General features: G+C 45.1%; 1 protein-coding gene across 6 annotated transcripts; it reads right to left on the bottom strand.

The window, feature by feature from the left end:
- Positions 1–3: 3 nt before the first annotated feature.
- On the bottom strand, positions 4–24303 carry NACC1 (nucleus accumbens associated 1). Of its 6 annotated transcripts, none has more exons than XM_083481328.1 (6): positions 24173–24303; positions 5722–6694; positions 2684–2857; positions 1035–1164; positions 691–788; positions 4–281 (listed from the first exon to the last, which is right to left on the bottom strand). In XM_083481328.1, the coding sequence occupies exons 2-6, from the start codon at positions 6662–6664 to the stop codon at positions 22–24; spliced, it is 1605 nt and encodes a 534-aa protein (XP_083337454.1). In that variant the 5' UTR covers positions 6665–6694; positions 24173–24303; the 3' UTR covers positions 4–21. The 6 variants fall into 6 exon arrangements, with proteins under 6 accessions (XP_083337454.1, XP_083337457.1, XP_083337456.1 ...); XM_083481331.1 differs by having other exon boundaries at positions 1035–1140; XM_083481330.1 differs by having other exon boundaries at positions 2684–2854.
- Between the last annotated feature and the right edge of the window lie 3692 nt (positions 24304–27995).

Here is a 27995-nt window from a genome sequence, read left to right as displayed (position 1 = left end):
GGGAAAGAGATGGGCATGTTTTTACTGGAGGCCCTCGGTGGAGGTGCCTGCGTCACCGTCATGGCTGCCCGTCTCGAAGCTGTGCTCCACCCCCATGATGTCTGGCTCCATCTTGCCAGTGTCATTGATGAAGGTGGTGTAAGTGTCGCCCTCGGCCATCAGTAGTTTCAGTTTGGGGATCCAGCTCTTGCGGACAACACGCCGCGCGTTCGTGCACATATCAGCAGCAATTGCATTCATCTCGCTCTCCTTGAAGTTGGGGGCAAAGTTCTGGCAATAAACTGAGGAAGAGAAGAAGGGCGTGAGCCCGGATCAGGGTCGCTATAGCGGCAACTGGGAATCAATATCCTCACAGCTCTTTGCCTCTCGGGAACCCAAACACCAACGCCTGCCCAAGCCAGCAAAGACCCCCGAGATGCTGGTGGAAGCCTGCGATGACTCACAGCACAGTAAATCTTAAAACCACAGCCTGGAGTGAGACAAAGGACCTGCTTCCAGCTCTGTATTTGCTTCCGCTGCTGGAATCGTTACGGATCTGGGTGCTCCAATAGGGTGGAATAGGATATTCTGCCTATTGACCATATGACACACAGCTAAAATTTCCCACCTCATGCCCTTCAAGAAAGCAGTAATAATATACTCCTAAGCTCCCTCCCCACCGCAGAAGGATCTATTAAGGCAGACACTCACACTTCACAGCATGCAGCACCCGGCTGTCGAGGGGTTTCCGGCTAGGGTCGTTGGTGGAGGAGCGGATTCCAGTGCCACAACTGTTGGCAAGGGTGTTCCTGGCAAGCGGTGAGGAAGAGAAAGCATTTAAATCCTTTACCAGCAGCATCTTATTGTTCTCCACCCACCCACCTTTAACTGTCTACTCCTAGCCGTTCCAGCTCCTGCCTCGCCTCTTGCTCTGGCAGGACTCCTCAAGCCCAGAAGTCCTGCCTCAAAAGCAGAAAGAAATGGTGTGGCAAAAAAAAGGGGCTGGAAACAGAGCAAAACAGAGCCCTTTCCTACACACTGGGAGGCTCACTCACCGGTCAAAGAAAGATGCTAGTAGTCGTCTGAGAAGCACTTTGTGTCGTGTCCCAGCACTGACATGACAGTTCATCAGCTGTGCCCGGGTGATGTACACGTTGGTACCTAGGCAGGGAAAAGAGACAAGGCCTGTTGTGAAAACAACAAGCTTTCAACTTGGGTGCAGACCCATAAGCCACCTAATCACTTGTGTGCAGTACCAGATGCTTTCTGGAAGCAACAAGAAACAATTATAATGGGATCCATCCAGCCATTCTCAGCTTCCAACTCTGTGTAGAACAGCCTTTCTCAACCTGTGGGTCCCCAGATGTTGTTGAACTACAACTCCCATCACTCCTAGCTAGCAAGGCCAGAGCTCAGGGATGATGGGAGTTGTAATCCAACAACATCTGGGGACCCACAGGTTGAGAACCGCTGGTGTAGAACTATGGCAAGCACAAAGTTGGCTAACAGTCATTAACTCCTGGGTGAGTTTGGTTCCATCGTGTAAACACAGCTGCACAAGTGGCTTTTGAGAGCACACAACATCAGCAGGCTTCCAAAAGGAATCAGGTTGGCGACTGTGAGAACAGGATGCTGGACTGATCCAGGCAGGGCCAATTCTAATGCTCTTGCCGACTTTATACGGACATTTTGGGGACGTGCTTGTGGCTAGTAACTTTGGTGAATTGGGGATGTTGGGAAGACAGATTCAAACCAATACCTGAGAAAGAGGAAGTTCACTTCTGTGTGAAAGGAAAGTTTGACTTGCTGGTCTCACTGAGGAGAGTGAGCAACTCACTCCCCTCAGTGCAGACAGAGCAAGTACATTGGCACAAGCAAAGGAAAAGCCAACAGCAGGAACCAAATCCCCCAAGATAGCTCTGAGTGGGATAGAGCATGTGCTGGATATGACTTACTTAGCTTGGGTACCAACACAGTTTCTCTCCTTCCTATCCCAGTGCTGGGCACCAGCCTGTAAGAGATGCAGCAGTGCGGGGCAGTGGAAAGCCAAAAGCTGGATTAGCTCATAAACAAGATTTACAAACTGATTTCCTGTTTTTCTGGCTTTCTTTCCAATAGTCTTTAGATCAAGAGTTTGAAGTCTTTCCCACTAATTCGAAACAGTGCTCACGGAGTATGCTTTGTCTAAAGCAATGGGGCATGGCCAGCTCCTTTTAACTGATCAGAGAATGCCATGGAACAAAGGTACAAGGGGCTGGAAGCTGGGATGCCCTGGTAGGATCATCTCAAGTCCTAATCAGACTCTGAGGCCATGCGCATGCATAGGGCCCAGTCAATTTCTATGTAACATACACATGCATTACTTCAGGGTGCTATTCAGGCAGCCCCACCCTCTTGACTACTGCTTGCAACCTGCAACCACGAGAGCTGTGGTACCTGATCTACTAGTTGTTGTTTTTAATCTGAGAGAGGAAGCCCCCCTGAAGGATCTTCTAGTATCTTATAGGCTAACAATCAGGATCACCTTGCTCTTGGGGGTGGAGAAACTGCCACTTCATTCTGCCAACAAGGCCCTAATCCACCAGACTGGGATTAATTTTAGGAAGCAAGCCAGACTTTTCCTCCTGACTGCAACTGGCTTGAAATCTACATTCTCACTCCCCCCCCCCCACTTGACTCCAACAGGTTGAGGCACCTATCTTACCTGTCACAAGTTCCAGCTTCTCAGCTGGGTCCCCCTCATCGTACAACTTGGGGTGGCAGCGGTTCCCAATCTGGTTGATGAGCTCAGCGGGCAGCGAAGCCAAATCCTGCCGCACCCGTATCCGGTTGCGAGACTCGGAGGCCACCTGGTCTGGCAGCGCTTCCACTTTCTCTGCTGGGCGAAAAGGAGAAGGGAGGCGAGGAGGGAAAACACGAAGAAAATGTGTGAAAAGCAAGCAAGGAATGAAGCTTAAAGCTGTGGAATCTCAACAAGTATATACCTGTGTGACATCCCACCACAAACATATATTCTGGAAGAAAATTCTTTTCCTCCTCTCACTATTTCCTCCTCTCACAAGAACAGAAAGCTGTTTGGAAGCTTATGTGTTTTTATCTTTTCAATAAAAGTGAAAGTGGGGAGAGCTCATTGCTGTTGTTGCCACAGGGATCTCCAGTCAGTGAAAAGGGTTAGATCCACACTATTCAATGGGATGCAGGGAGATGAAATGCTGACAGGTGGCAAAAGATCCATAATCCATAAGGCCTGGTTGATTTTATGTTTCTGTTTGCACTGCTCATCTCAAGCAGGAACCTGTCAGGAGCATAGTACATCATATTTATAGGACACTTTCCCCAAGTGCTTTCTAAAAATTCACAGCCATCTTTACAACAACCCCCCTTAGGCAGAATTGTTATAGCCTTATTAAATACTGTGAAGGAGGTCGGTGAGGCTGACAAGAGCAACTTTCTTAAGGCTACATGGAAGGCTTATGTCTGAACTACAATGATACTACAGCTTACACTGCATTTTTACTCATGCTCCTCCTATTATTTGATTATATACCGTTTCTCAAAATGGTGTACAAACAACACAAATGATTTTAAACTAGCAAACACAACAAACACACAAATGGAGTAGATCGAAAGTAATGAGTCACCTATCAAATGAAGATTAGAACAGTCCTAAATTGCCTCTGAAAGGATGGCAGGGGGGCAGGCTAAAGGCACAGCCAACGGGAAGGCATTCTAGAATACTAGAACTCAAACAGAGATTTCTTGTGGATGCTGAACATATAAGATGTAAACTTCAGCAGGGCCTCCTCAGTAGATGGGTCATATGTTCCCTGTGATCAGGACTGTGGCTGTTTAAGGCAATAAATCAGCAGCCAGTGACTGCTGGGATAGCTCAGTCGGTAGAGCACGAGACTCTTAATCTCAGGATCATGGGTTTGAGCCTCACATTGGGCAAAAGATTCCTGCATTTCAGGGGGTTGGACTAGATGAACCTTGTGGTTCCTTCCAACTCTACGATTCTGTGATTCTATGAAATTCTTAGTATGTTATACAAATATTATACAAGAAGGCCAGCTGAGCAGCAGCAGCAGCAGCATTCTGCCAAAACTTCTGAACAGTCTTCAAGAGTTGACCCATGTAGAATGCATTACAGTAGTCTAGCCCAGGAGTCACTAAGGCATATATGATAGTTCTAGGTCTATGAAGCTTAACCATAAGAGGATTAAAAATGATAATGGGAGGATAAGACTGTAAATGGCTACTAGTCATAATGGCTATGTGTTTAATATGAGAGACAGTATGCTGTGGACCATGAGCAGGACAGTGCTACTGCCCTCTTGCTGTACTTGTAGACTTCACCTAGGCATCTGGTTGGTTTGTGTGAGCACTGACTAGATAGGCTTTGGTCTCATCCATCAGAGCTCTTAGGTTCTTATTAAGTTCCTTGCTACATCTGCTCTTTTCAGTGCACATTTTTGCTGACTAAATCTCAAGAGTCTTGAGTATTTGGCCATGGGAAACTGGACTGGAAAGAGAGACTCAGAAGGCACAAAGACAGCCTTATCCCACACGGACATACAAGGCCATAGTGATGGCTGGAACCCAAGGTAAAAGTCACCCATGGAATTAACCCCTAGAAAACCCAGGCCACCTTTGCTTGCTCCCTCTTTAGAGTCCAGTTTCAAAGCCCTGGCCACTCTCTTCCCTGCAAGCCACACCTCCAAGTCCTGATTCTCAGGCTGTGAGAAATGGATAATTAAATGACTCTTTAATACAGATACTCTGCCCCAGGGGCAGCTTTCAATATCTCAGGGAGTGCTTCACACAGTAGAGGCAGCTACATGCCATCTAAAATACTTAGCAATTTTCCACTACTACTTAACATATGGAAAGCAGCAACTTTTTAACACCACAAGAACACCCATGGAAACAAGATGGGGTGTCAAGGCCAACTGCAGCCCCTTCCGCCGTGTATTGTGTGAAGGGGTGGGTGACAGTGCCCCCACCTCACATTTCACCAGGCAGAAGTGGACACATGATGAATACCATGTACATACTTCTGCTGTGAAACGTGAAGAAGCCCAGAATGAGCCAATCCAACTCCACAGATTCCCCTGGAGAGTGAAAATTCATTTGAGTGGGATGAGAGATGGGGGCCTGCTCAGTGGCTGCACCCAGCTTATCGAATGCCTTGTCCTGTGAAGTGTGGTTGGCACTTAGAATCAGAGATTTGTAGAGTTTAAATGGACCCTACCAACCCCCTACAATGCAGGAATATACAGTTGTCCCATAAAAGTATCGAAATGGCAATGGTATTATCAGCACCATGCTCTAACCAGCTGAGATATCAGACTGCCGCTTCCCCGTTGTTGAAGACTGCTTGAATTCAGCTGACTTCTATTGAACGGCTTTTATATGTTTTGGTTTCAACTGCTGGCCCAGTGTCTTCTGTCAATTTGTTTTATATTGCTGTTTTAATAGAACTGCAGATTTTAAGGTTTTGTGCGTCACTCTGAGTGGTGCTCTTGCACCAGGAGGGTGAGATCTAAATGTTTTAACACACAATTTAAAAACACTCATTTTCTCAGCCTCCAATAACTTTCCCCATAATGTATCTCCGCAATGATTTATTTATTTTTTTAAAAAAACCCAAATCACAGGTGGGCAACTTGAACCAATTCCCTTCCTACAGGTATGAATCTGAACAGGAATGTTGTCTGTCACCACTCTGCCCTTGCCACTCACCCGTCTGGCCTACATTCATCATGCTGTACATCGTGTACATGTTGCAGATCTGCCGGTACTGCTCATCAGAGCCCTCCTCGGGAGCGTCCTCCTCCTCGTCTTCCTCATTGTGGTAGGAACTGGGGCTGTCACTAGTGTAGGCACTGGAGGTACCAGGGCTCGTCTGGTCTGATGTGCTGGGGCCACTGACCACGCCTGCCCCTCCACTGCCTCCCGTTAGCGCCCCCTGCTGTTGAGACTGCTGTTGCTGCTGCTGCTGCTGCTGCTGTGCCTGTCGGTTACCCCCGCTCAGCTCCTGCTGCGAGGAGATCTTGGCCATTTTGCGGCTGCCGTTACTGCCGCCTCCACCTCCGCCTCCGCCTCCCCCTTCCTTCTGGCTGCTTTCCCAGAGCCGCTTAACCACAAATGTGCACTGGACAGAGTCCGACTCCTGCTGCTCTGTCTTTACGCGAGAGACCAGGGGCAGGGGGGTGTTGCCGGAGGGCCAGGTGGAGGTCTGGGCCACGGGGCTCTGTGGCTCAGAGGAAGGTGCCTCTTCGGTGTGCAAGCCTTGGGAATCGCAGCTGGGCGAGCTGACCTTCAAGAAGAACTCAGTCCCCTTCTCCATGATCTCCTGGATCTGCAGGAACCCAGCCGTGTACATTAGCAGGAACTGGTCGCCTACGTTCATGCTGAGGCGGCCGGTGTAGCAGAAGCTGAGGATCTGCTGGAAAGACTGGGGCTGCACAGCAGCAGGAAGCTCCACCACCGTGCTCTTGCTGTTGTTGAAAAGGTCCCGGAAGTAGCAGCTGCTGGCCGCCAGCACAGCCCGGTGTGCCTTGAAAGCATGCCCCTTCACCACCACCGAGACGTCACAGTACAGGCCCTGCAATCGCTGCTCGTTCAGGCACTCCAGGATGCTGTTACCAAAGTTGGGGATCTCCATCTGGAGAATCTGAGCCATCCTCTCCTTCTCTTCACTTGGGTAGGTGAGCTGCAAAGGGAAGAAGGAGCCAGAGAGGTTGTAGATGGGTCTAGCATGGAAAGGCACATATGAGAAAAGGGGGAACATCGGGGAAAGGAAAGAAAAGGTCATCCATTTCCTTTTACTCCCTGGTAGGTCCCCCTTCATACTGTCTGGTGAAGGAAGGGTTACCTTGAAAAGGTGGCAGAGGGGGAAAAATACGCTGGCCACCCAATCAACTACCGTATTTTTCGCTCTATAACACGCACCCGACCATAACACGCACATAGTTTTTAGAGAAGGAAAATCTGTAGGCATGCCACCCGTAGGCATTCCCTCCATAACACGCACAGACATTTCCCCTTACTTTCTAGGAGTAAAAAAGTGAGTGTTATGGTGCAAAAAATACGGTATTTTATGTGCCGTTTCTAGAAATGGCAACATCATTCCATTACAGATGTTTTCCAGCTTACAGTAGTCAGAAGTATTGTGACACACCAAGCGCAAGACTGACTTAGCAATTTTGGCTAAACTAAGAATGCTATGAAGCCAGGCATAGAGAGGACACATTCCCCATCAGGAGGGAAGTTAAAACAGCCCACATATAAAACAAAGGGAGGCGCAAGTGGAACAAGAAGAGGGTTTGGAATTCTGCATCGTGGACGGGACGGGAACAGGAAATAAAATACAGTGGAACCTCGGTTTTCGAACGTAATCTGTTCTGGAAGACAGTTTTACTTTCAAAATGCTCGAAAACCAAGGATCAATGGGCAGTCTTCAAAATCCATTGAAAAAATGGAAAAACCTGCAGCGAAAGCCGTTCGACCTCTGAGGCGTGTTCAAAAACGGACGCAATTACTTCTGGGTTTTCGGCGTTTGGGTTCTGAATCGTTCGGCTTCCGAGATGCTTGAAAATCAAAGTTCCACTGTAGCTGCTTTGAAGTCTGTGTTTATGGAATAATTTCATTATGGTTGCATTGATTAAGCATTATTTGTACACACCGCTGTGGGGGGGGGGGGAGTAAAATATCCACCTGAGTGGGGAGTGACTTAATGGAGAGTGGGCGAAGTCTTGAAGACAGGGAAGCCTACTTTCAATAGGAAAAGAATCCCTCCTTGCAGAAAACGTCTGGATACCAAGCTTGTGACAGCCTCAGGCCAAAATGTGGATATAAACAAAGATATAAACAAAGATACGTTATTGAATGTACAAGTTTCTTTCTTGGCCAGGTAATGTGAGCAGAAGAGGAAGTACCTATGTCATTAAGGTCAGAGAGGTGCAAGCGCTTAGGACAGACGTCTCAGCCAACACTCTTCCCAACCCCATCCTTTTAAAATAAATGCTGCATTAAGTCCACTGACTGACTAGTCCATTAAAAGAAAATGTTATGTTTCCTTAAAGCATGCATCCACCCTGTTGTTATAGCAGACATGTGATGCAACTTCCACAGGTATTGGCCCGTCAACATTTTGCCTTGGAAAAGGCAAAGGAATTCAGTAACTTGAAAAACAGAATTGCACACTCTGCAACAAAGGAAGCCTTTCAGCAGAAGCTACTAGCTAGGCTATTTTGTAAGGCTAAGCTTCAAATAGTTGCTCTTCATATATTCTGAATCATGGATTAGTAGTGATAGAAGGGAAGTCAGAATGCCATTTAAGTCCAGCCTCTTGTGGCAGGAGACTCTCCACATCTAACATGCATCTCAGATTAGCCTTGAACAGTAGCTTGGGGAACCTGCAGCCCACAAGTCTAATTGAGTCTTGCCAGGGGTCCTAATTTGGCCTTCGGGACAGATTTCCCCAAACTAAACCCACCTGCCCTGCACCTGATGTTGTATATGATGTCAGATGTGCAGCCTGTAAAGATGCGACTGAAAAGGAACAACTGGGAGCCTTAAAATCGAGCAACTGATTGTTACTTGGCAAGCGGGGCTTATATTAAGCACCTTTAAAATTCTCTCTAATACAGTATATCATAGAGGACAGTAAACCAGGAATAGAGGGCAAAGATGTGACCAATGAACAGCTCACAAATGTGATTATGGGCTATAACCCTAGTAGCTCACAAACAAAAAACTTGAAATAATAATCCTGGGATTAGAGGCTCAATGAGGGCAAAGCATCGGCGCTTGAGGGCTGAAATGTCTCTGTCCTCCAAGAATTTTTGATGAGAGCACTGCTGGTTTTGAAAGAACCTAAAGGTCATTTCGTTCTGTTTCCAGAATCAAACCATCCTCTAAATCCAAACTGACCACACAGACCAGACAGACTAAATTATACGCCAGTTGCAACTGATCTGAAATTGCATTATTGCTGGTTTTCATTGTTTGCTTTTTTGCACAGTACTGCTTTTACTGTATTCTTTTATTTCTGTAAGTTGCTGTCAACTGTATCAGGAAAGGTGGTGCATATCCAATTAACAAAGGGGGGCTTACATTACAATATTGGCAAATCAAGATGGCTCCAGCAACCTTCGCAAATGGGCACATCTTTCAGTGTGGTTCTGTAGAATATCTACTACTCCATCCTTGGCCGGCCAGTATTCTTTTCACAACTGTGTGTTTGACTTACACAGGACTTTCCCCTTTTCAAAGTACTGTGCTATAAATGAACAACTGGCAAACTCAAAACCATAAAGAAGAACAAAATTAGGGATGCAATGATTGGGCACCTCCTCGTGCAAGAGAGAAACATGAACAGAAGGTATGTGAAGAATACCCAATGACATATACAGTGGTACCTCGGGTACATACGCTTCAGGTTACATACGCTTCAGGTTACAGACTCCGCTAACCCAGAAATAGTACCTCGGGTTAAGAACTTTGCTTCAGGATGAGAACAGAAATTGTGCTCCGGCAGCGCAGCGGCAGCAAGAGGCCCCATTAGCTAAAGTGGTGCTTCAGGTTAAGAACAGTTTCAGGTTAAGAACGGACTTCCGGAACGAATTAAGTACGTAACCAGAGGTACCACTGGATACTGTATGTCAGTGGGCATATATTGTATATTATTATAGGCACACATGGATGATGAATGTGCTAGAAGGAGTGATCAACACTGCTTCTACTTGTAGCAGCAACCTACTACCACAAGGGATCATTTGCATATAATAAACCTTTTACAGTCCTGTGGTTATTAGCAATCAGGAAAGACATAACGTGCATAACGACCTGATTGAATGATCCACCCCTTTTACACTAGCCTGATGCTGATAACACTCAGCAGTTAGCTGTCACAGGTATTATAGCATAACCATGTGAAACTTCAGAACTCGTTTCTCTGATGTTTATTTTCATATTATCAAGCACTGTCCAGATTATGGGAAAGTGACAAGGTTAAAACATAGCTCTTCATTAGCCAGGAAAGGTTTGTGTTTGTTTGTCTAAGCTGGTGAAACGTTGCTTGTGTTGGAAGAGACATGCAGACACAAACTGTAATGGGAAGTGGCAGCTTTTGCTATTCCGCTCCCCCCCCCCCCGCCAGCCACATGGGGTAAACAAGCTGCAACCCAGCACTGCTGATCCACAAGCCCAGCGAGGCTTCTCTATTGTCAGCTCTAAGAAGGGACAGAACCCTGAGAGTGAGCGTATGGATCCGTCCCTCCCAGGGCACAGGGAGCTTTGAATCATGGGTATTGTCTGTTTAAGACAAACAGCATGTGTGCTGCAGATAAGAAACACTATGAATTTAAATGAAAGCTTTTGCTAAAAACAGACAAAACAGTCATGTGCTTTTTATTCCTTCACACTTGCCAACTGTGGGGGCAAGTTAATGCTGGGTGGAATGTTAAATACTAAAAATGAATGTACATTTTTACTGAGGAGAAGAGGTGCCCTAGTTAGTTTTAAAATGTGTCTGTCACAATGCGCACTGAGGGAACATATTACTTTGTGAGGCTGCAGAGAGCGAGAGGAGGGGGGGGACGCAAGATGAGCTCTGGAGATACTGCACTGTGACTGCTGCTTTTTAAAATCCCCTTGCATGCTAAAGGCTGGGTGCAAAACAGTGCCTGAAATGGCATTTGGAGATGGGATGAGCAGCTCAGGAATCACATTTTATCTCCCATGCAGAGTCACACTGAGTGTCCCACATTACTAGCAGTTTGAAGAACTGCCTATTTTTGAAAAACTGAAAATTTTGCAGATCTGCGTGGCATGGAAATGAAAAATCCCTAGTATGAATTTTATTGAGCTATTCTCCTCAAACACCTACAATTCCCACAGTAGTTTAATAATCAACCCCTCTTTCCCAGGGAACTCTGGAAATTGTAGCTCTTGAGGGGAATAGGGGTTTCCTAACAACTCCAAGCATCCTTAACAAACTGCACATCCCTGGATTTTGGGGGTGAGAGGGGGAGCCATAACTGTTTAAAGCGTTAAGACACTGCTTTAAATATATAGTGCAGATGGGGCTGAAAACTGGTTATGTCTAGCTTACATAGGGTTGCCATATTTCATAAAGTAAAAATCAGAACACCACGAAAATAAAAAAAACATGATTTTCCAACTGACTTGCCTAAGATCCAGGACAAAGTGCCGCCTTTCGGAAATCCACCCCCCACCCCCCACATGACAGCAATTCCACTTTTCAAATTCCAGTGACGTCCGGGAAAATCCGGTGGCTTTCAATGGGACTTGAAAGTCCTTATATTTGCTTTACTTATTTATTGGTATTCTGTATAGCCTTTTTAATTGCATGCCATATAAAATAATAAAAAGACACAACGCCATTATTGCGTATGTGAACAGCTTATTTTAATAGTATGTTTTAAAAGTAGTGGGCGACATCTAACTGTAATGCCCCCACCTGCTCACAGACTTCTGTTTGCACAAATGGGACTTAATATTTCTTCCCTCTGCAGCCCCCTACCCTGGCCCCATTTGGGGGACACTCGAAAAGATGGGGGGGTGCAGGGTGACTGCAGGAGGCAGAGCAGAAGGGGGAATCCTATCACACCTGCTGGTCCAATGTATCTTTAAGCGGTTTATTCTGTTTCAGATAGGATATATTGGTTTACATAATAAGACATATTCTGCAATAATTTGAACAATACAAGAATGAGTGTAAGGCTAGTGGAACCCCCAGTGTGGGCTCATGGACACTATGACAACCTCAGATTGTTTGTATTCACCAAGGCCTTCTTGCCCCTGTCATTTTTGAAAATGGCTTTAACACCCCCCCAAAAAAAAATCCCATGGGTGTCCTTGGACTGGCTGGAAAATATAGGCATTATCAAGGTATTCTACCCTCCTTTTCCTCATAATGCCTTTGGTGTGCCCATTGGAATGCTTTGTCTACCTTTTCATTTAGCTATTTGTCTGAATGTGCATTTTGCCTAACTTTTTGGACTTTTGTTTGTTTGGTGGGGGTGTCTGCTTTTGTTGCCTGGGTTTTATTTGCCTTTGAGGGGGCATGTTGATGATTTGCCTATTTCATTTCGAAGGTTACTGTATTTCTAAGCACCTTAAAAGAGGTAGGGAATATAATTTGGATCCTTGATTTCCAAAATGGTGTGCTGAAACAAAACACAGGCTTCTCATCACAAGAGCTGAAATTGTAGCAGCTTTTGCTGTCTCTAGCAGAGATCCATCAGAAACTAGAGCCCCCCCTGCCCCCCCGCTCCTTGGGGAACTGCCCCAGATCATGGAGTTCCTTAACGGAAAGCATGCTCAAGCTTTCCTTCCTTCATTTATTTTAGAAAAACTGGAGGTAGAGATTACTTTAGAAGAGTGGAAAGGTATTTCAGAGACATCATCACTCACTGCTGACATTCTATGCTTTAATTCTGAAATGGAACTACTTCCTTTACTTCCTTCTGAGTAGTTAAATCTACAGTGTATTAATAGTTTAAAATTTAAGCTTGCTGCTATGGAGCTAAACCTTGCCCTAACCTTTATTCTTCAAATTGACAACGAAACTTCCTTATTAGGAGGCAGGAGGAGCGGAGTGAATTGTTAGGACGTATTTGGCTTTGAAGAGATACCGTATTTTTTGCACCATAACAATCACTTTTTTCCTCCTAAAAAGTAAGGGGAAATGTCTGTGCGTGTTATGGAGGGAATGCCTACGGGTGGCATGCCTACGGATTTTCCTCCTCTAAAAACTACGTGCGTGTTATGGTCGGGTGTGTGTTATAGAGCGAAAAATACGGTAGTTTCTACTCTAGAAAATTTCACACCACAAAATATGTGTATCAGGCACTCAAACTCGACAGTGTAGTAGTTCTGATATTTTATAGCTTCTGTGTTAACTCTGTGCGACTGAGTCATTGATTCAGCAAGGCTGTATCACTTAGCTGGAAAAACATACTCAGTCAACTTCTGTTTTAAACCTATCATTATGCTTTTTTCAAGACAGATGAATTACCTTAAGTTTGCATCTTTTAGCGAACAGAATTGAACCATACTGTATTCTCTTCAGTGCTGGTGTATATATAAGTATTACGTTATGGGTTTTAAAAAATCAAAATAATGTATAAGTTCTTGTACATTATTAGTTCTAGTACAATCTGAACTCTTGTGCCCCAAATAAGAACTCTGTAGTTGCTTGCCTTTAAACATGGAAAACATTTGTTTTGGGGATTTGTATTACCTGTATGGAGATATGAATTTACTAAATGAAATACCGTACATATTTTATTTTTTAAATAGCAGCTCCGCCCCCCCCCAAACAACCTGGAACCAGGGTTAACCATTCCTTAACTGTGCTATTTTCCTCATCAAACTCTCCCTCTTTCAAAGCTATCTGACTAGATTAGGAAAAAATAAAACCTTTAAGGCTCTAAATTATCCACTTACTGAACTCCCATGTCATGACTCTTGCTTTTTAACTGCTATCCCAAAACAGAGGCCTACAGACAGTTTCTTACCACAGCTTTTGCATACAGGTCGTCCCAGTGAATTCCTATCCTTAAATTTAAAAGGTTAGCTACAATAAAGGTAGACTCTACAGCTTTAATTTGGAGGGCTTATCTCCAGTCTCAACACTGTGGTACTTAGCTCTGAAATAGGAGATAAAAGATCCCGCTGACTGATTTTCAGATGTCTTTTCTAAAGGGCAGGCAGAGGGATTTTAAAAATCTCTCAATCAGGAGAAAAATGCTGTATCAGCTCTTTAGAGATTCCTCTCTACAGAACAAAGATCTCCTGATCTGATTGGGAGATAAAAGTTTCCAGGGCTAGAGGGGCCATTTCTTGTGAGTTGCTGGACCAGATTTGGGCCATGGGTTAGCCATCCTTCTTGCAGAGTTTCAGGTGTTCACTGATTATTAACTACTAGGCCCACTCTCTGACAAATGGTTGCCATCTATAGTACTGGAGAATTGTGTATGTGTGTGTTTCTTCAACTGAGGGGTCAAAGTTAATCAACTTATCATTTGCTAGGGCTCAACTAGCAGCTGTTAAGCAGGACTAACTCACAACTCGTCCTAGAATAGACTCATTCAGTATAAGAAATCTCTCTCTCTCTCTCTCTCATTATTCTAACGTCACTCAGGAAGCCTCTGCTCTTTTGTACCTTCGTGCTAGCCACCTGGTTTAGACATCTGATACCTCCCCATTCTTCAGAAGGGAAGGTGCAACAGAGCCAGTGGACCAGAGAGGATTTATATACTAAAGCAAGAGTGAACTATGGAATAAAAGACCCAGGGGCTGCCAGGGGGAAACCCCTATGATTCTTCTTCCAGTGTGACCAAGGATCCCTCATGCCTAGCAGTGCTCAGATATCAAGACAGGCTGCAGGAATGTAGGATTAAAATCTGTGTGTGGTTAGGCAAAAGTCTATCCCGTTAACTGGAGTAATTTCATTGGAAATATGTGGGAGAAGGCAATGTTAAAGTTAAAACAGCTTAGAGTTCAAGAATGGGGAACTCTGGCTTTCCATGTCCTTTCCAATAAATTGCCTATGGAAGACCTTCATTTTGGGAGTGAGGTTTCTAAAGGGTTTTAAAAGGTGAGACATTAAAAGGATTTTAAAAGGTGAGACACTGATCTTTCTGAATTTGCACAGAGCAACTGCCTCCTTTCTTCCCCTCTCCCTTCCTCCAAGGAGCTTGGGTTGGCATACATGGTCACCCCCACGCCTACTTTTATTCTCACAAGTTCAGTATTAGAAACTGTGATAGAAAATCTAGTAGCCAAATGGCTTATGGGACCTGGGTTGTGGGCGCCGAAACAGAATGCCTAGTCACCATGGGTGGGGGGTGGGTCAGCAACACTTTTTATTTTTATTATTTTGATAGTCATAAACTAATGCGCAATTAACATAGGTTACACATAGTTAATATCACATTCTTAGTGGAAATTGTTAATACATGTTTAATTTGTTTACAATAAAAATATTGGTACCGTGGTTCAGTTTTCATAACACTCTACTCTTTATTGTTAAACACCTTAACATATTGACTGTCCTTAACATATACTTCGAGGCTTCAAAGCACATACATTTCAGTAATCCCTGAGTGTCAGCCAGGTGCAAAAAATGACACCCAGACTTTTTGAGGTGCTCGCAAATGGAGAATCTTTAGGCACAAAATGCACCTGATGCCCTGCTAATTTCAAACCCCTATCCTGCAAAATAGATTAGGCTGAGAAATAGTGATTGGCCCAAAGTCACCCAGTGACTTTTGTGGCAAAGCGGGGATTTGAATCCACGTCTGCCCAGTCTAATCCCAACGCACTAGGCACTGCACTGGTTCTCACCTTGCTTAATAACGGCCCTGTGACTCCCATGTTGAGAGTCCCACATTGTTAACCTTCAGCCAGTCACTGAAATAAAGAAATGAAGGCTAAATCTCAGTGATATTTCCTATCTAGAAAGCAAATAGTTTGGGGCAAAAATCAGTGGCATATCAGTCTGAAATGATTGAAGAGAAGGCTGAGTGTGTCTTGTATCACAGCTTCTCCAGTATGTTATTCTGCTCTGTGCTATGACAGCAAAGCACTTATCCACCAAGGAAGTCCCTATGGGAACATGACTCTGCTCTCAGAGTAATCCAGTGTTAGCAAGCACATTAATGAGGCTTCAGTTACTCAGCCGTGGTTTGTGGAACTATTCACATTCACCTAGTATTTTTATGAGCTAACACATTTCACTTCTCTCATTTCTATGGATACACTTATCAGAAAAAATACGATTTCCCCCATCAGTTTCACTGCCTGGCTCTCACAAAAGCAAGTTCACTTTTGCCCCCAGGAGATCTCAAAGTTGCCTTGCAAGCAGAGACCATCTCTCTCTCTCTCTCTCTCTCTCTCTCTCTCTCTCTGGAGTAATTTAGTGAGCAAAAGGCCAATTAAAATATAGCTCAACTGACAGCCTTAACTTCAAGTCCTGGGCCTGGATGCTAGCAAACCAAAGTAAAAGTAAGTCAGAGAGCAGTTTCACATAGGCTTATCACACATGTTAACAACTCAAGGGCAGGAAACCCATTAACATGCTTCTGCTGGGATTGGGAATGGGAGGCAAGGTGTGGGAGTACCGTGGGACTCATAACACAGCAGCTTCCCACAATTCCTCATTAACCCCCAACAATATCATGGAATCAAATGACCAAAGCTTCCATCAATTAAGAGTTTCTGCTCAATAAAGCAGGATAGCTTCTGTTGATACCAAATTCCTTACTCCTTTGGAGTTGTGTGTTGTGAAATGTACCCAAGGGTTAGGCCCATAGCAAAGATTATAACCAGATGTTCAGCCTTGCAGATAGGTACCAACTGCTTACAGCCTACCAGAGGTCTGATCAGCCTGTGTCCTTGGGTGGCTTGAGTAGCAAGTCTGGCAAGTTATTTCCAGAAATGACTTGCCTTAAATGAAGTAGCTGTAAAGAGTGAACACAGAGCCTCCATATTCAGAGCCAGTATCTCTCTAGTTTACCAGGTGCTAGGGACAAACTTCAGAGGAAGGCTCTCTCCACGATGCCCTGCTTTGAGCTTTGTGATCTCTGTTGGAGGCAAGAAACTGGACTAGATAATCATGTGCTCTAACTGAACTCTTAACTTAGGAGTAGTGAACTCATAAATTAGAAAATGCATGAATACATTTTTTTTAAAAGGAGTAGTGAACTCAGTGGTACTATTTCTAAGTAAGCACTAAAAGGATTGGGCCATGCAGATTAACAAGGAAAGACATTTTCTCATGAAACCCAATGCTTCTGTTAAAGAAGCGCTCTAAGAACATTGAGCAATTTAGTAACCTCAGAAAGTTACTGCCATGTATCTGAGGGATTGCAAGCCTGCTGGCACTTGGGCTGGTCTCTTCGTTATGCAGGCAGCGTAAATCACAGAACTTTTTGTGTTTAGATACTTTAGTGACAGTGACCATAGCACAGCTCAAGAAGAAGAGTATTTTTGCTTCTGTCTCCCAGGCTTAGAAGTTACTATTTAAGATTGTTAATTTCCTTGTTACTGACAGAACACACACAGAGATGCTGTAAGTTATTTAAGAGGATAAGGCAAGTAGATGTTAAATTTTGTAATATGAGAGCACCTGACTTCACCCCCTGCCCCCAAATGATGCTAACTCCAGCCATGGTTGGCAAAAGATAATTCAACAGCCCTTAATATTTCCTAGCTTCTTCCTGTCCCAAGTTTCTTTCTGTGTATATAAAATCCAAGTCTGTCACAGCAACAACATAAGATCTCCCTTGACTACACAACCTTTGTGAGTATAAAACAAATGCCTCACTGTTTCACCGACACAACACTCTTCTACCTTTCTTCCTTTCTTTCTGGCAAAGCCAACAGGAACCAAATTAATGCGTAGGACTTTGTGGCTTCCTTTTACACTTGAATCAATACAGGAACCAAAGTAGTAGAAGCAAAGAACCTGGAAAAATAACCAACCAGCAGCAGACCTGGTGACTGAACTGCCTCTTGCCCTATTTGTTTATACGTAGACAACCTGACCTGTGCCCATGAGCTCATACTGAGACATTATAGGGCCACTCAGAGGCTTCACTCTATTAATGTTCTTCATCCAAGACTCCAAACACACCTGCATCCTCATTGTATTCTTAAGATCATCCTTCTTCCGGACAGACTCATCCACCAAGGACAAACTATGGTGGCTGGGTATTGCCAGGTTTAAATGCTTGGGAGGATGGCAGGATATACAAGCAAGTTTACAAAAGTTACTATTGCGCAATTATTATCATTTATTATCCTACATATCCATGCTGGCCATGGAGGAAAAGAGTCCTCCTCTACGACCAACATCAAAACTCAGGCTACTAACCTCTCAGCAGTCCAGGTTTATTTTTTTATTTTTAAAAAAAGTTGACAAGATCCTTCTCTCATTCATCACCCAATGAGTTTCCTTGTTGGCCACACAGGGAGGGAAAACTCTGCCAGCCTCTTTGAAATTCCTTCTTGCCTAAGAAGTCTGTATGAGATGTGTATATTCCATCACAAGGAAGTCACAAACATCTCCTAAAGTAAATAATCTAGTTTTTCTTCCCTGTCAAATTCCAATATTCCTCCTCTCTCTCTTTTTGTTTGTTCATCAGGGAACACAGCCAACTTCCATGATCCATGTTTTACCTCAAACTATTTTCTTACATTAAAAAAACTCTCCTACTCTTGCATAACCATATTATTCATATGTTACAGCAGAATTCTTCTAAGTGTCTAGGCTAGGGCAAATGTACACATGACCATCTTGGGTGTGCCCAAAATCTGCTACAGGGAACATTAACTGCTCAGCTTATTAATAAGGAACCTGCTCTTGTATTCTTTTCAGCCTTCAGCAATTTCAGGACTACGGACTCTTTCAGCAAAATGACACACTACCCCGATCATCTTAGATGGCATCTGCCTACCGGTATATTTCTATCACTCATAAATTGCTCTTGTCCTCTTTTGAACTTACTTATATGTTGGCTCTTTGTCCTGTGTCTGTAGCAAAGCAGTATCACAGGGCAACTGTATCGTGGGGGTAGGGCAGTTGTGTTAATTTAATAAGTGAATCCATCAGTTATTATAAGTGAAAGAACAAAACAGATTTTCCAATCTAGCTGTGATTTGCAGAAATGACTCATATTCTCACCTAGGTGTTGGTTATCTGTTCCAAAGCTCTCAGTAGGTTTACTTTCTTCTCATGTGAAAGGCCTTCTATACTCTGCCCACCCCTGCATCTTTTCCAGTTCCACAATTTTAAGATGAAACGGCCAAAACTGAAAATCATATTCAACGTACAAATGCACCTGCAATTTATTTTGGTAACATGCATCATTATATAACCATATTAACACATTAAGCTCTCTCTGCCAGCACTTGGCCCTACAGCCACTGAATAGGACAATACCCCAGGCTCAGATAGGGTTGCCATCAGATATGCCTCCTTACAATAGAACAATAGAACTAGGGATTTAAATTCAACACCAAACCAACTATTTATTGCTTTGACTATCAGAAAATTGTCAATGAAAATGAACAGAACACACAAGCCCCTCTAGACTCATTACAGTTCAGGTAATAAGGTTCTAACTAAAAACTACAACACAACACCAAAATGATACATGCAGTTGCCACAAGCAGAATTTACCATGTATATATGAAACCAATAACTGGGAGAGTTTTTATACATTTTGGATTTGTCCTCCATACCCTGCCCTCTGTCTGGAAAGCAGGAGGCAGGACAGAGACTGAAGCTTTACAGGTCAGTGGAGGAAATAGGCAGGAAGAGGAAGAAATGTATGTGCACTGTAAAATGCTTCCCCCATGGTTCAGCACTGCAGCAGTCTGTGTCCCTATTAAAGAGGTCAAAACCCCATCTTTCTAACCTTTGACCTATGGGTCAGGATGCAAATAGTTGTTGATTAAACAGTAAGATCCGTGGCAAACAGGCTACTTCTGTGATAATTAGGCTTAAAGGGACCCAGACAGCAAGTACATAGTCCAGCAGCCTCCCAGTGTCCTTATTCTCCATGAGACAATAAAGAGGGAATCCAGAAACATGGGGCTGGATGGGTGGAAACCACCAAGAGAACATAATTCTTAAAAGGAATCGATTCACTCCTGTTACATCTCTTAGGATAAATAATCCAGATCACCAAGTGTTTTGCCTGTGTATCCGCCCCACTCCTGCACAGTTTTTCTATCCAGTATGTGTAACCATACAGAGGTAAGAACAGGATCCAATACTGCACTGCTGAACATCTCCACATATGTAAATGACAAGTAAGTTTTCATACATGAACTGGAACTGAACCAGTTGGTTCAGGTCTGCTGAACCAGTTACTCAATCTTCACCTGCTTGAACCAGAACGCTCTGTCACAGATGAACAAGAGTTAAAAGCCAAAGCATGCAGGGAGGTGAGGTCGGGGAGAGCAAGGCAGCAGTTTGACTCCCTGCAGCCCCATGCAGAACAGATAGATGGCCAATCTCCTGGACACAAGAACCACCAACTCAAAGTGCCTCTGTCTTCTAGAATTCCAGCTTATCTTTTTGGCCCTCATCCACTCCACCACTGTACCCACAGAAGGTTCCAGATGATGATGATGATGATTCTATATTACCCTTCATCTGAGGATCACAGGGAGGTTTACAGTATAAAAACACAAAAATACATAACATAATAACAAACAAAAAATAACCCCTTCCCACAGTTTAAAAGGCATAATTAACCAAAGAACTGAGAGAAGAGGAATTTGTTCAGCTGGCCCCTAAAGATATGTAATGAAGGTGCCAAGTGAGCCTCCCTGGGGAGAGCATTCCACAAAGCGGGAGGCCGTCTCACAAAAGGGCTGTTCTCATGTTGCCACCCTCTGGACTTGCAGAGGATGCATATGACGAAGAGCCTCCAGTGATGATTGCAGGGTCTGGGTCGATTCATATGGGGAGAGTCAGTTCTTGAGGTGCTGGGGTCCTGAGCCGTTTAAGGGTATATAGATCAAAACCAGCACTTTTGAATTGGGCCCAGAAACTAATTGGCAGCAAGTGCTCAAGTCATTTTGCCCCAGTGAGCAACCTAGCTGCTGAATTCTGCACCAGCTGAAGTTTCTGAACCATCTTCAGAGGCATCCCCACATATAACATGCCCCAGTAATCTAACCTAGAGGTCACCAGAGAATAGACAACACAAGTTAGGCTATTCTTGTCCTGAGAGGGGTGCAGCTGGGCCACCAGCCAAAGCTGTTGGAAGGCATTCTGTGCCACAGAAGCTACCTGGCCTCAAGCAACAGCAACGGATCCAGAAGTACCTCTAAGCTGCATATCCACTTCAAAGGGAGAGTAACTCCGTCAAGATCAGGCAACCTCCCATCTATCTGGCCTAGGGAACCACCCACTAACAGTGCCTCTGTCTTATCTGGATTGAGCTTCAGTTATTGGCTCTCATCCAGTCCATTAGCAAGGCAAGACAACGGTCCAACACCTCCACTGCCACACCTGCAGATGTGTCATCAGCATATCAGCTCACAATATACTCCAAAACTTTGGATGACCCCACTCAGTGGTTTCATGTAGATGTTGAACAGCATGGGGGATAAAATCAAACTCTAAGGGACCCCACACTGAAGGCTCCACAGGGGCAAAAAGCACTCCCCAAGTATCACCCTCTGGAAATTACTATCCAAGTAGGATTGGAACCACTGCAAAGCGGTGCTTACCTCCCCTAACTTGGACAGCTGCTCCAGAAGGATACCATGCAAAGCTTCTACTGACATAGATGTTATGGAGAAGTAGAGCTACAAGTCATTAGTATAGTGATGGCATGACTTCACAGGGTTTCTGCCAAGCTCAGGGAAGATAAGCTCAAATCTGCAAGTAGAACTATACTGCTGTCAGCCCTCACTGAGTTAACAGTGCCATCTCTCCTCAGTGTCACCTTTCCTCATTGCTGAAGAGGGTGCAAGAAGGATGGTTCCTTAATTCATCTATGACTGTCATGCCCCAGGGAGTAAATCTTTTGAGAAGAATATATTTGGAATAATAGCTGATATTTTGTGCCATCTGATCATCCCAGACTCAGCATTAGCCCTCCTGTCCAACCCCTTAGAACAGAAGAGCTCAGTGCTACACATGGATCTTAAAATCTTTCTGCTGATAGTGGCATAAATGGAAGTTGCACAGCACTTGGCCTCTCAAATCAGATTTACAATTAAGGGGTATATATCAAAGGCACAGCAGACAGTTTTCTCTGAGAAATTGACCCAACACTGCAACTCAGCAGGGGTCAGACTCACCAAGACCATCTCACTGACACCTGTCTGCCATACATAATGTGAATGGGGTTTCTGAAAAATATGATCTCCCTACTGATTCATCAGGAGGGCTAGTGAGTCTGCTGGAGCTCAACCAACACCTGTTTAAATGATTGTGTAAGTCATAATAATTTTGTAAAATGACCACTTCTGTACTCCAATTGTTTGCTTATTGTTTGTGATGCTCATGTTTATTTTAATTTATGCATATGGGAAAAAATAAAATAGATCCAAAGCAGCAATCCTGTGAACATTTACTTTGAAGCCCCATGTAACTTGGCAAGATTTACTTCTGAATAGACAGACATGCAGCTGTTCTACAAGAGTCTGTTATCTGTTTGTGCAGAACTTATTAGAAGCAGAACTTGGTTTGGACTGTGGCTTGCTCTAAACAACACTAAACAACACTGCTAACTATAATACACAGCTTCAAGTACCAGTAAGGTAATCTTTGGAGGAGAGTTCCATTGTCTGTGCACTATCTCCCTCCCATTAGTCAGACCTCAGTTGTGACAGAATATTCTTATTGAAGCCTTAATCTATATAAGATGTTATTGCAATTTACAGCAGGACCTAACTTTTAGAGGCCCTTCTGAGGAGCTCAGTTAACAATGTATATACAATGCCATATACCTGTGGTCTTCCTCTTTTCAGAGCCAATTTTACTGCAAAGTCGTCATGCACTATTTTTGAATAGCTCACCTGCTTATGAAAAATAACACTACAACTCTTTTCTGTTATGAAGTCACAAGTTGACAAGACAACAATTGTATCCTCTGGTAGAATAAACTTGGCACTTAGAAAGGCCAAATTGGAATCCAGCGAGAGAGAGAGAGAGAAAAGCAAAGACTTAAGAAAACAAATAACATATGGTGAGCTATTCAGTGGCAACTTGTTTACAATGTTCATTTATCAGGAACATACTGCACCACCTCCACAAGTATATTCAAGAGAACAAAAACTATCCTCGAGTCAGAGCCACATTGTGACCTTCTCCTTCCCTTAACACGTGCATAAGGAGTTAACCTAAGTAAAATACTCATAATCCCACCCCTTCCAAAACAACCATTGAAAACTTTAATTTCCCACCCGCCACCCTAGGAAGTTGTAAACCAAGTCTATGTTTGGGAGTAAACTCCCATTAATCTCAGCGAGAGAGTAATACTGCAATTTCCGAGTGAACGTGCACGCCAAAACAGTTAATAATGCCCCCATTCCCAGCCTGGTCTCTTCAAGCCAGTATCGATCTTAACTTTTGCTGCCCCACAAGTGAAAGTTTCTGAAGTTTCGTTTCTCGAACTTTTTTTCTGACCCCCTCCCCATTTTTAAACTCTGAAAGGTCCCATTGCAGGAAAAGGAACATTTTGCCCCCCTCCTCTCCCCCCCCCCCCGCTGGAAGAAGAGGAGGAGGAGGAAGGGAAGCTCCCCTCCTCCTCTCCTCTCCCCTGCCGCTTTCTTTCCGCGCCCCTTCCCCCACCGTGGCCCAAAAGCATCCTCCGAAAGCCACCGAATTCCGGGTTTCCAAGCCAACCGCCCGGCCAGGCCTTCTTCGCCTGGCAACGCCAAGGGGCTCCCACTCGAAACTTCTCCCTCGAGGGTGGCCCCGCCGCTGCGCCCTTCCTCTAGGCGGCCGGGCCCGGGGGGGAGCGAGGCGAGGAGGAGCAGGACAAAGCCCCCGCAGGGAACGTCGGGGGATTTCGGACAGGCCTGCGGAGAGGGGAAGCCCGCGCCCTCCCGGCCAGCCAGCCTGTGCGGAGGAGAAGGCGCAGGCCGGGGAGAGGCAGCGAGCGCCACCACGTTGCCTGTGAGGTCCGTGGAGGAGAAGGACGAAGGCGGGTGGGGGGTTAGGGGGACATCCCCCCCCAAACACACACACTTCCCTAAGGGGTCGCCGACTGCAGGGAGGCCTAGCAGGGGAGCCCAGGGGCGCAGCTCCTCTCTCCCTCCACACCCCGAAGGCAGGCGCAAAGGTCCTCCTTTGGGGTCTGGTTTGGGGTGCAACGGAGGGAGGGGGACGGGGAGGGCTGCTAAGGGGGGCCTCTCCCACCCGGGGGGGGGAATCGGCGCAGGCAACAGCTGCTATTTTAAGGATCCCCTTTCCCCCCACCCCGCCGCCCCCCTTGGGCGAACCCGGCAGGTTAGAAGGCTGCTTGGCGAGGGCGAGGAAAGTTTAAACACCCGGGATAATGGGGGGAGGGGTGCATGCATTGGAAGGAGGGTGGCGGGTGGGTGCCCCGACTTAAAAGAGTGGGGCGGGGGGCGACCCTGGAGTGGTGAGGTCTTCTGGAAGGGAGGGGGGCGACGTGGCTCTCACCTGCGCAAAGAGAAGGGGGGGAGAGGAGATGTCGCTCAATGGAGGGGCTCTGCTCCCCTAGCCCTCCAAGCAGCACTAGCAGCAGCCATTCATTGTCAGCCTAGGCAGGCTCAGCAGAGAGCCGAGCTGGTGGATGGAGCAGCCTGCGAGCCGCTGTAGTGCTCTGCCCAGCCAAGCCAGGCCTCCGTCTCTGCGCTCCCACAGGCCTTGCTAGCGGAGCTCCGAGCCAGCTCCTGCTCCCTCCCTCCCTCGCCCCTCCTCTCCCCTTTGCCTTGGAACTGGGAAATATTTGCTTCTGAACTTGCCAGCCAGCCTGACTTTGTTCCCCGAGAGTTGGAAGCGAGTGATCTCCCAGGAGCTGGCAGGAGAAGCTCTGTATTTAACCCAGGGAAGTAAACGTTCCAATCCGAGGATCCGCAATTAAAATAAATAAAATTTAAGGAAAGGGTTTCAGGATGACGGGCGGAATCATCCCCGATTTGTGCCTAGAGGCGCATAAATTTCACCAAGTTTGGTTCTTGTCTCCAAACTCCGCCGACGAATGAAAACAAAAGGGAGCTAGCTTTTCTCTTCCCGCACCGTTTGCCCGGAATTAATTCTCAAGTCAACTACATACAGCGTGAGTCACACAGAAGTTTCCCAAAAACCTGAGTCAAGTCATTCACTTTATCCTGACTGAAACAAAATCAAGCTTTTAGAAATCCTCAAATCCAAAAGACTCGTCATTAAACGGAGTTGAATAACAATAAAAAGTTCAGGCTTGAGTCTTGGAACGGGGAACAAAATGTTCAAGGCACCTAGCAACTCCCCAAAGTCAACACTGGGATGAACTCAGACAAGTGACAGAAAAAAAGGAGTTGAAAATAATGTTATATTCCATACGAACATCTTTCAATACAAAAGAGCACTTTTTTCATGTTTTGAAGACATTCTCATAATTTTCTGATACAGAACTGAGCATTTAAAATTACCTATTCATTTCCTCCACCCTGAATTCCCAGGGGCACAAACACAGTTGATGAAGCCAGTCCTCTGTTCTCATGCTCAGCTGAAAAAAAAGTATAAATATGTAACTTCTCTTGCTCATACACATCATTACACTTTCATCTCCCTTTTGCCCCTTGTCTAAAAGGAGAATGCAAGGCTTGAGCAAGGACCCGTTTGCTAATGTTAAAGTGCTGTAAACACTGTCATATAGTTTCAAAAGGAAGCTAGTTTTCAGTGGATATTAGGGCAGTCGCAGGTGCACAGCTTGGGGGTACTTCTGCATATATTGCTGTCACAAGGCTCAGACAGCATCTGTGGTGTGGAGCACATTCCATCAGCTTTGGCTGGTGGCCCAGCTGCACCGCTATCTGGAAAGAGATAAGCTAACTTCTGTTGTCTATGCTCTTAAGTTAGATTATTGCAACATGCCATACGTGGGAATACCTCTGAAGACAGTTTGGAAACTTCAGCTGGTGCAGAATTCAGTGGTCAGGTAATGGGACAAGATGGCTTGAGCATATTACACCAATGCTGGACCAACTGCACTGGCTGCCAGTTAGTTTCTGGTCCCAGTGCTGTTATTTGATCTATAAACCCTTAAGCAGCTCAAGACTGCAACACCTGAAGAACTGACTCTCCCCATATGAACCAACCCGGAACCTGTGATCATCATTTGAGCCACTTCTGTTAGTAAGAGCCATTGTGATGTTGTCACTAAACTTGCCAACTCATCACACAAAGGTGCCTGGCCTAATTCTGTGCTTTTAGCTGCAGCTTTATCTGTAGAAACGAACAGGTGCATTTTCACAATATGCAGATGAGCATCATAACCTGCTGTTGGGTGGAGGAACAGGAACCAGAAAAGAGTTGGCATTCTTAGCAACACCTGGAGTTACATGGTGACCTTAACTTTGGAAGACTCAAATCTAAACTCCACTTTGACTATAACATTCTCTGAGGGAATTTCCAGACTGTCGCTATTTCCAGGTGTGATTGAATCACATACCAGCAAATTCAGGTTGTGCAATAAAAGTTGATTTGGAAGTCTTGCACAAGAAACCTGCTTCCCCCAAAGATCAGACATTTTGAGATAGGAAAGTGATGGGGAGGGAAAGTGCACTGGACAGTGTGAGAAAATTCTTGATGCAACACCATCTAATCCACCCATCGGATCAAGGGGCAACATATTCTAGTATTTGGCCTCCATTTGTGATCAACCATACACCAGGTTGAAAAACTGCTTATAGGTAGACAGGGTTGTCAGATACTCATCTTAAGATGGTGGCTGTAGCAACCAGGTTAAAGTCATCCAGTGAACTTCATTATTGAGTGGGGATTTGAACATCATTCGTTCAATATGGGGTGCTAGGGGAGGGGTAGTACCTTCATCCTTACCCTATAGTATATCATCCTTACCCTGCATTCAGCTCTCACCTGTGGCTCCTAGAAGCTGTCAGCATGCAACAGTGGCCACACCCCAGGAACAACTTCGACTGGCTGGCTAAACCAGGTGAGTTAGAGACTTACCTTGCATGCAAAGGCAGGCTCCGGCAGATTGAGTGGATGAGACCAATAGTGGGTCCAGCAGTCAATAAGACGGTTTCTGCACATGCTGTAGAGGGAGGTCAGGGAGTAGATGGGGCTTATCAACCTAGGAAGGTAGCCCATCTAGGAGAAGGAAAACTCTGATCCTAAATCTCTGCTGTCTTGTGGGATATCTTCAAGAGAAACAAAGTCTAACAGCAAACCCTACATAAATCAGGAGTCCCTAAGGCAGTTGGATGGCACCTTGGATGCCTCCTGGCAACTCCTGAAGCCAAGCTGGTGCCAAACATATTGCTCTAAATTCCTTTGGACCACATAAATGAGGCCAAAATGGGGGTCTTGTCATCTGGGCAGCCCATGCACACTGGCCCAAAACCTCCATACACACTGCCCAGGCTTGTGCCCTGGAGAGGTCACTTCAGTGTCACTAATGCAGCAGTTTGACTTCATCCCCGGAGGCATAGTGCATTGTCTCTCGAAACAGATAGATGCCAACAACTTAGAGTAAGTACATTACACAAAAATGGCTCTGAACTGTGTATGGGAAAAACAGTCCCTGCTTGATTTCTGCATTTAATCCACATTACTGCATTCCTGTGCCAGAAAAAGCCTTACCTGCTTATTTTTTCAGTATGAGATTGCTGCTAAAGGAGCAAGAACAAAAAAAGGTGGCAGCTAGGTGTAAAGGAAGATAGGTTTGCATACTTTAAAATAATTGTGTAGAAGAAGCAAGTTCAGCATTGCAAGACACACCTGCCCAGATCCCTCCTTCTTTACAGCTATTAAAGCAGCAATCCTATGTGTGCTTATTTGGGAGTAAGTTCTACTGAAAGCAGTGGGAATTTACTTTGGAGTAAACAAACAGACCAGTTTGTAAAGGTATTGGTGTGCTCCTTTGCATCTAAAGATCCTTATCTTCTTGTCTACCTGATTTGTATTTATAGATAAACTTGACAGGATATTGCAACATATGTATACTGTAATGTATTACTGTGCAATGCATGTAAGGATATCCGTGCAAAGAACAGAGCAATGTCGTCCTTGATGTTATCTGGCTAGCCTAAAAAGGTAAAGGTACCCCTGCCCATACGGGCCAGTCTTGACAGACTCTAGGATTGTGCGCTCATCTCACTCTAGAGGCCGGGAGCCAGCGCTGTCCACAGACACTTCCGGGTCACGTGGCCAGTGTGACAAGCTGTATCTGGCGAGCCAGCGCAGCACACGGAACGCCGTTTACCTTCCCGCTAGTAAGCGGTCCCTATTTATCTACTTGCATCTGAGGGTGCTTTCG

This window comes from Podarcis liolepis (assembly GCF_965112155.1).
Source record: "Podarcis liolepis genome assembly, chromosome: 2".
In the NCBI taxonomy this organism is placed as follows: Eukaryota; Metazoa; Chordata; class Lepidosauria; order Squamata; family Lacertidae; genus Podarcis; species Podarcis liolepis.
Note: the sequence above shows the minus strand (reverse complement) of the source record. Positions and strands in the feature narration are given on the sequence as shown.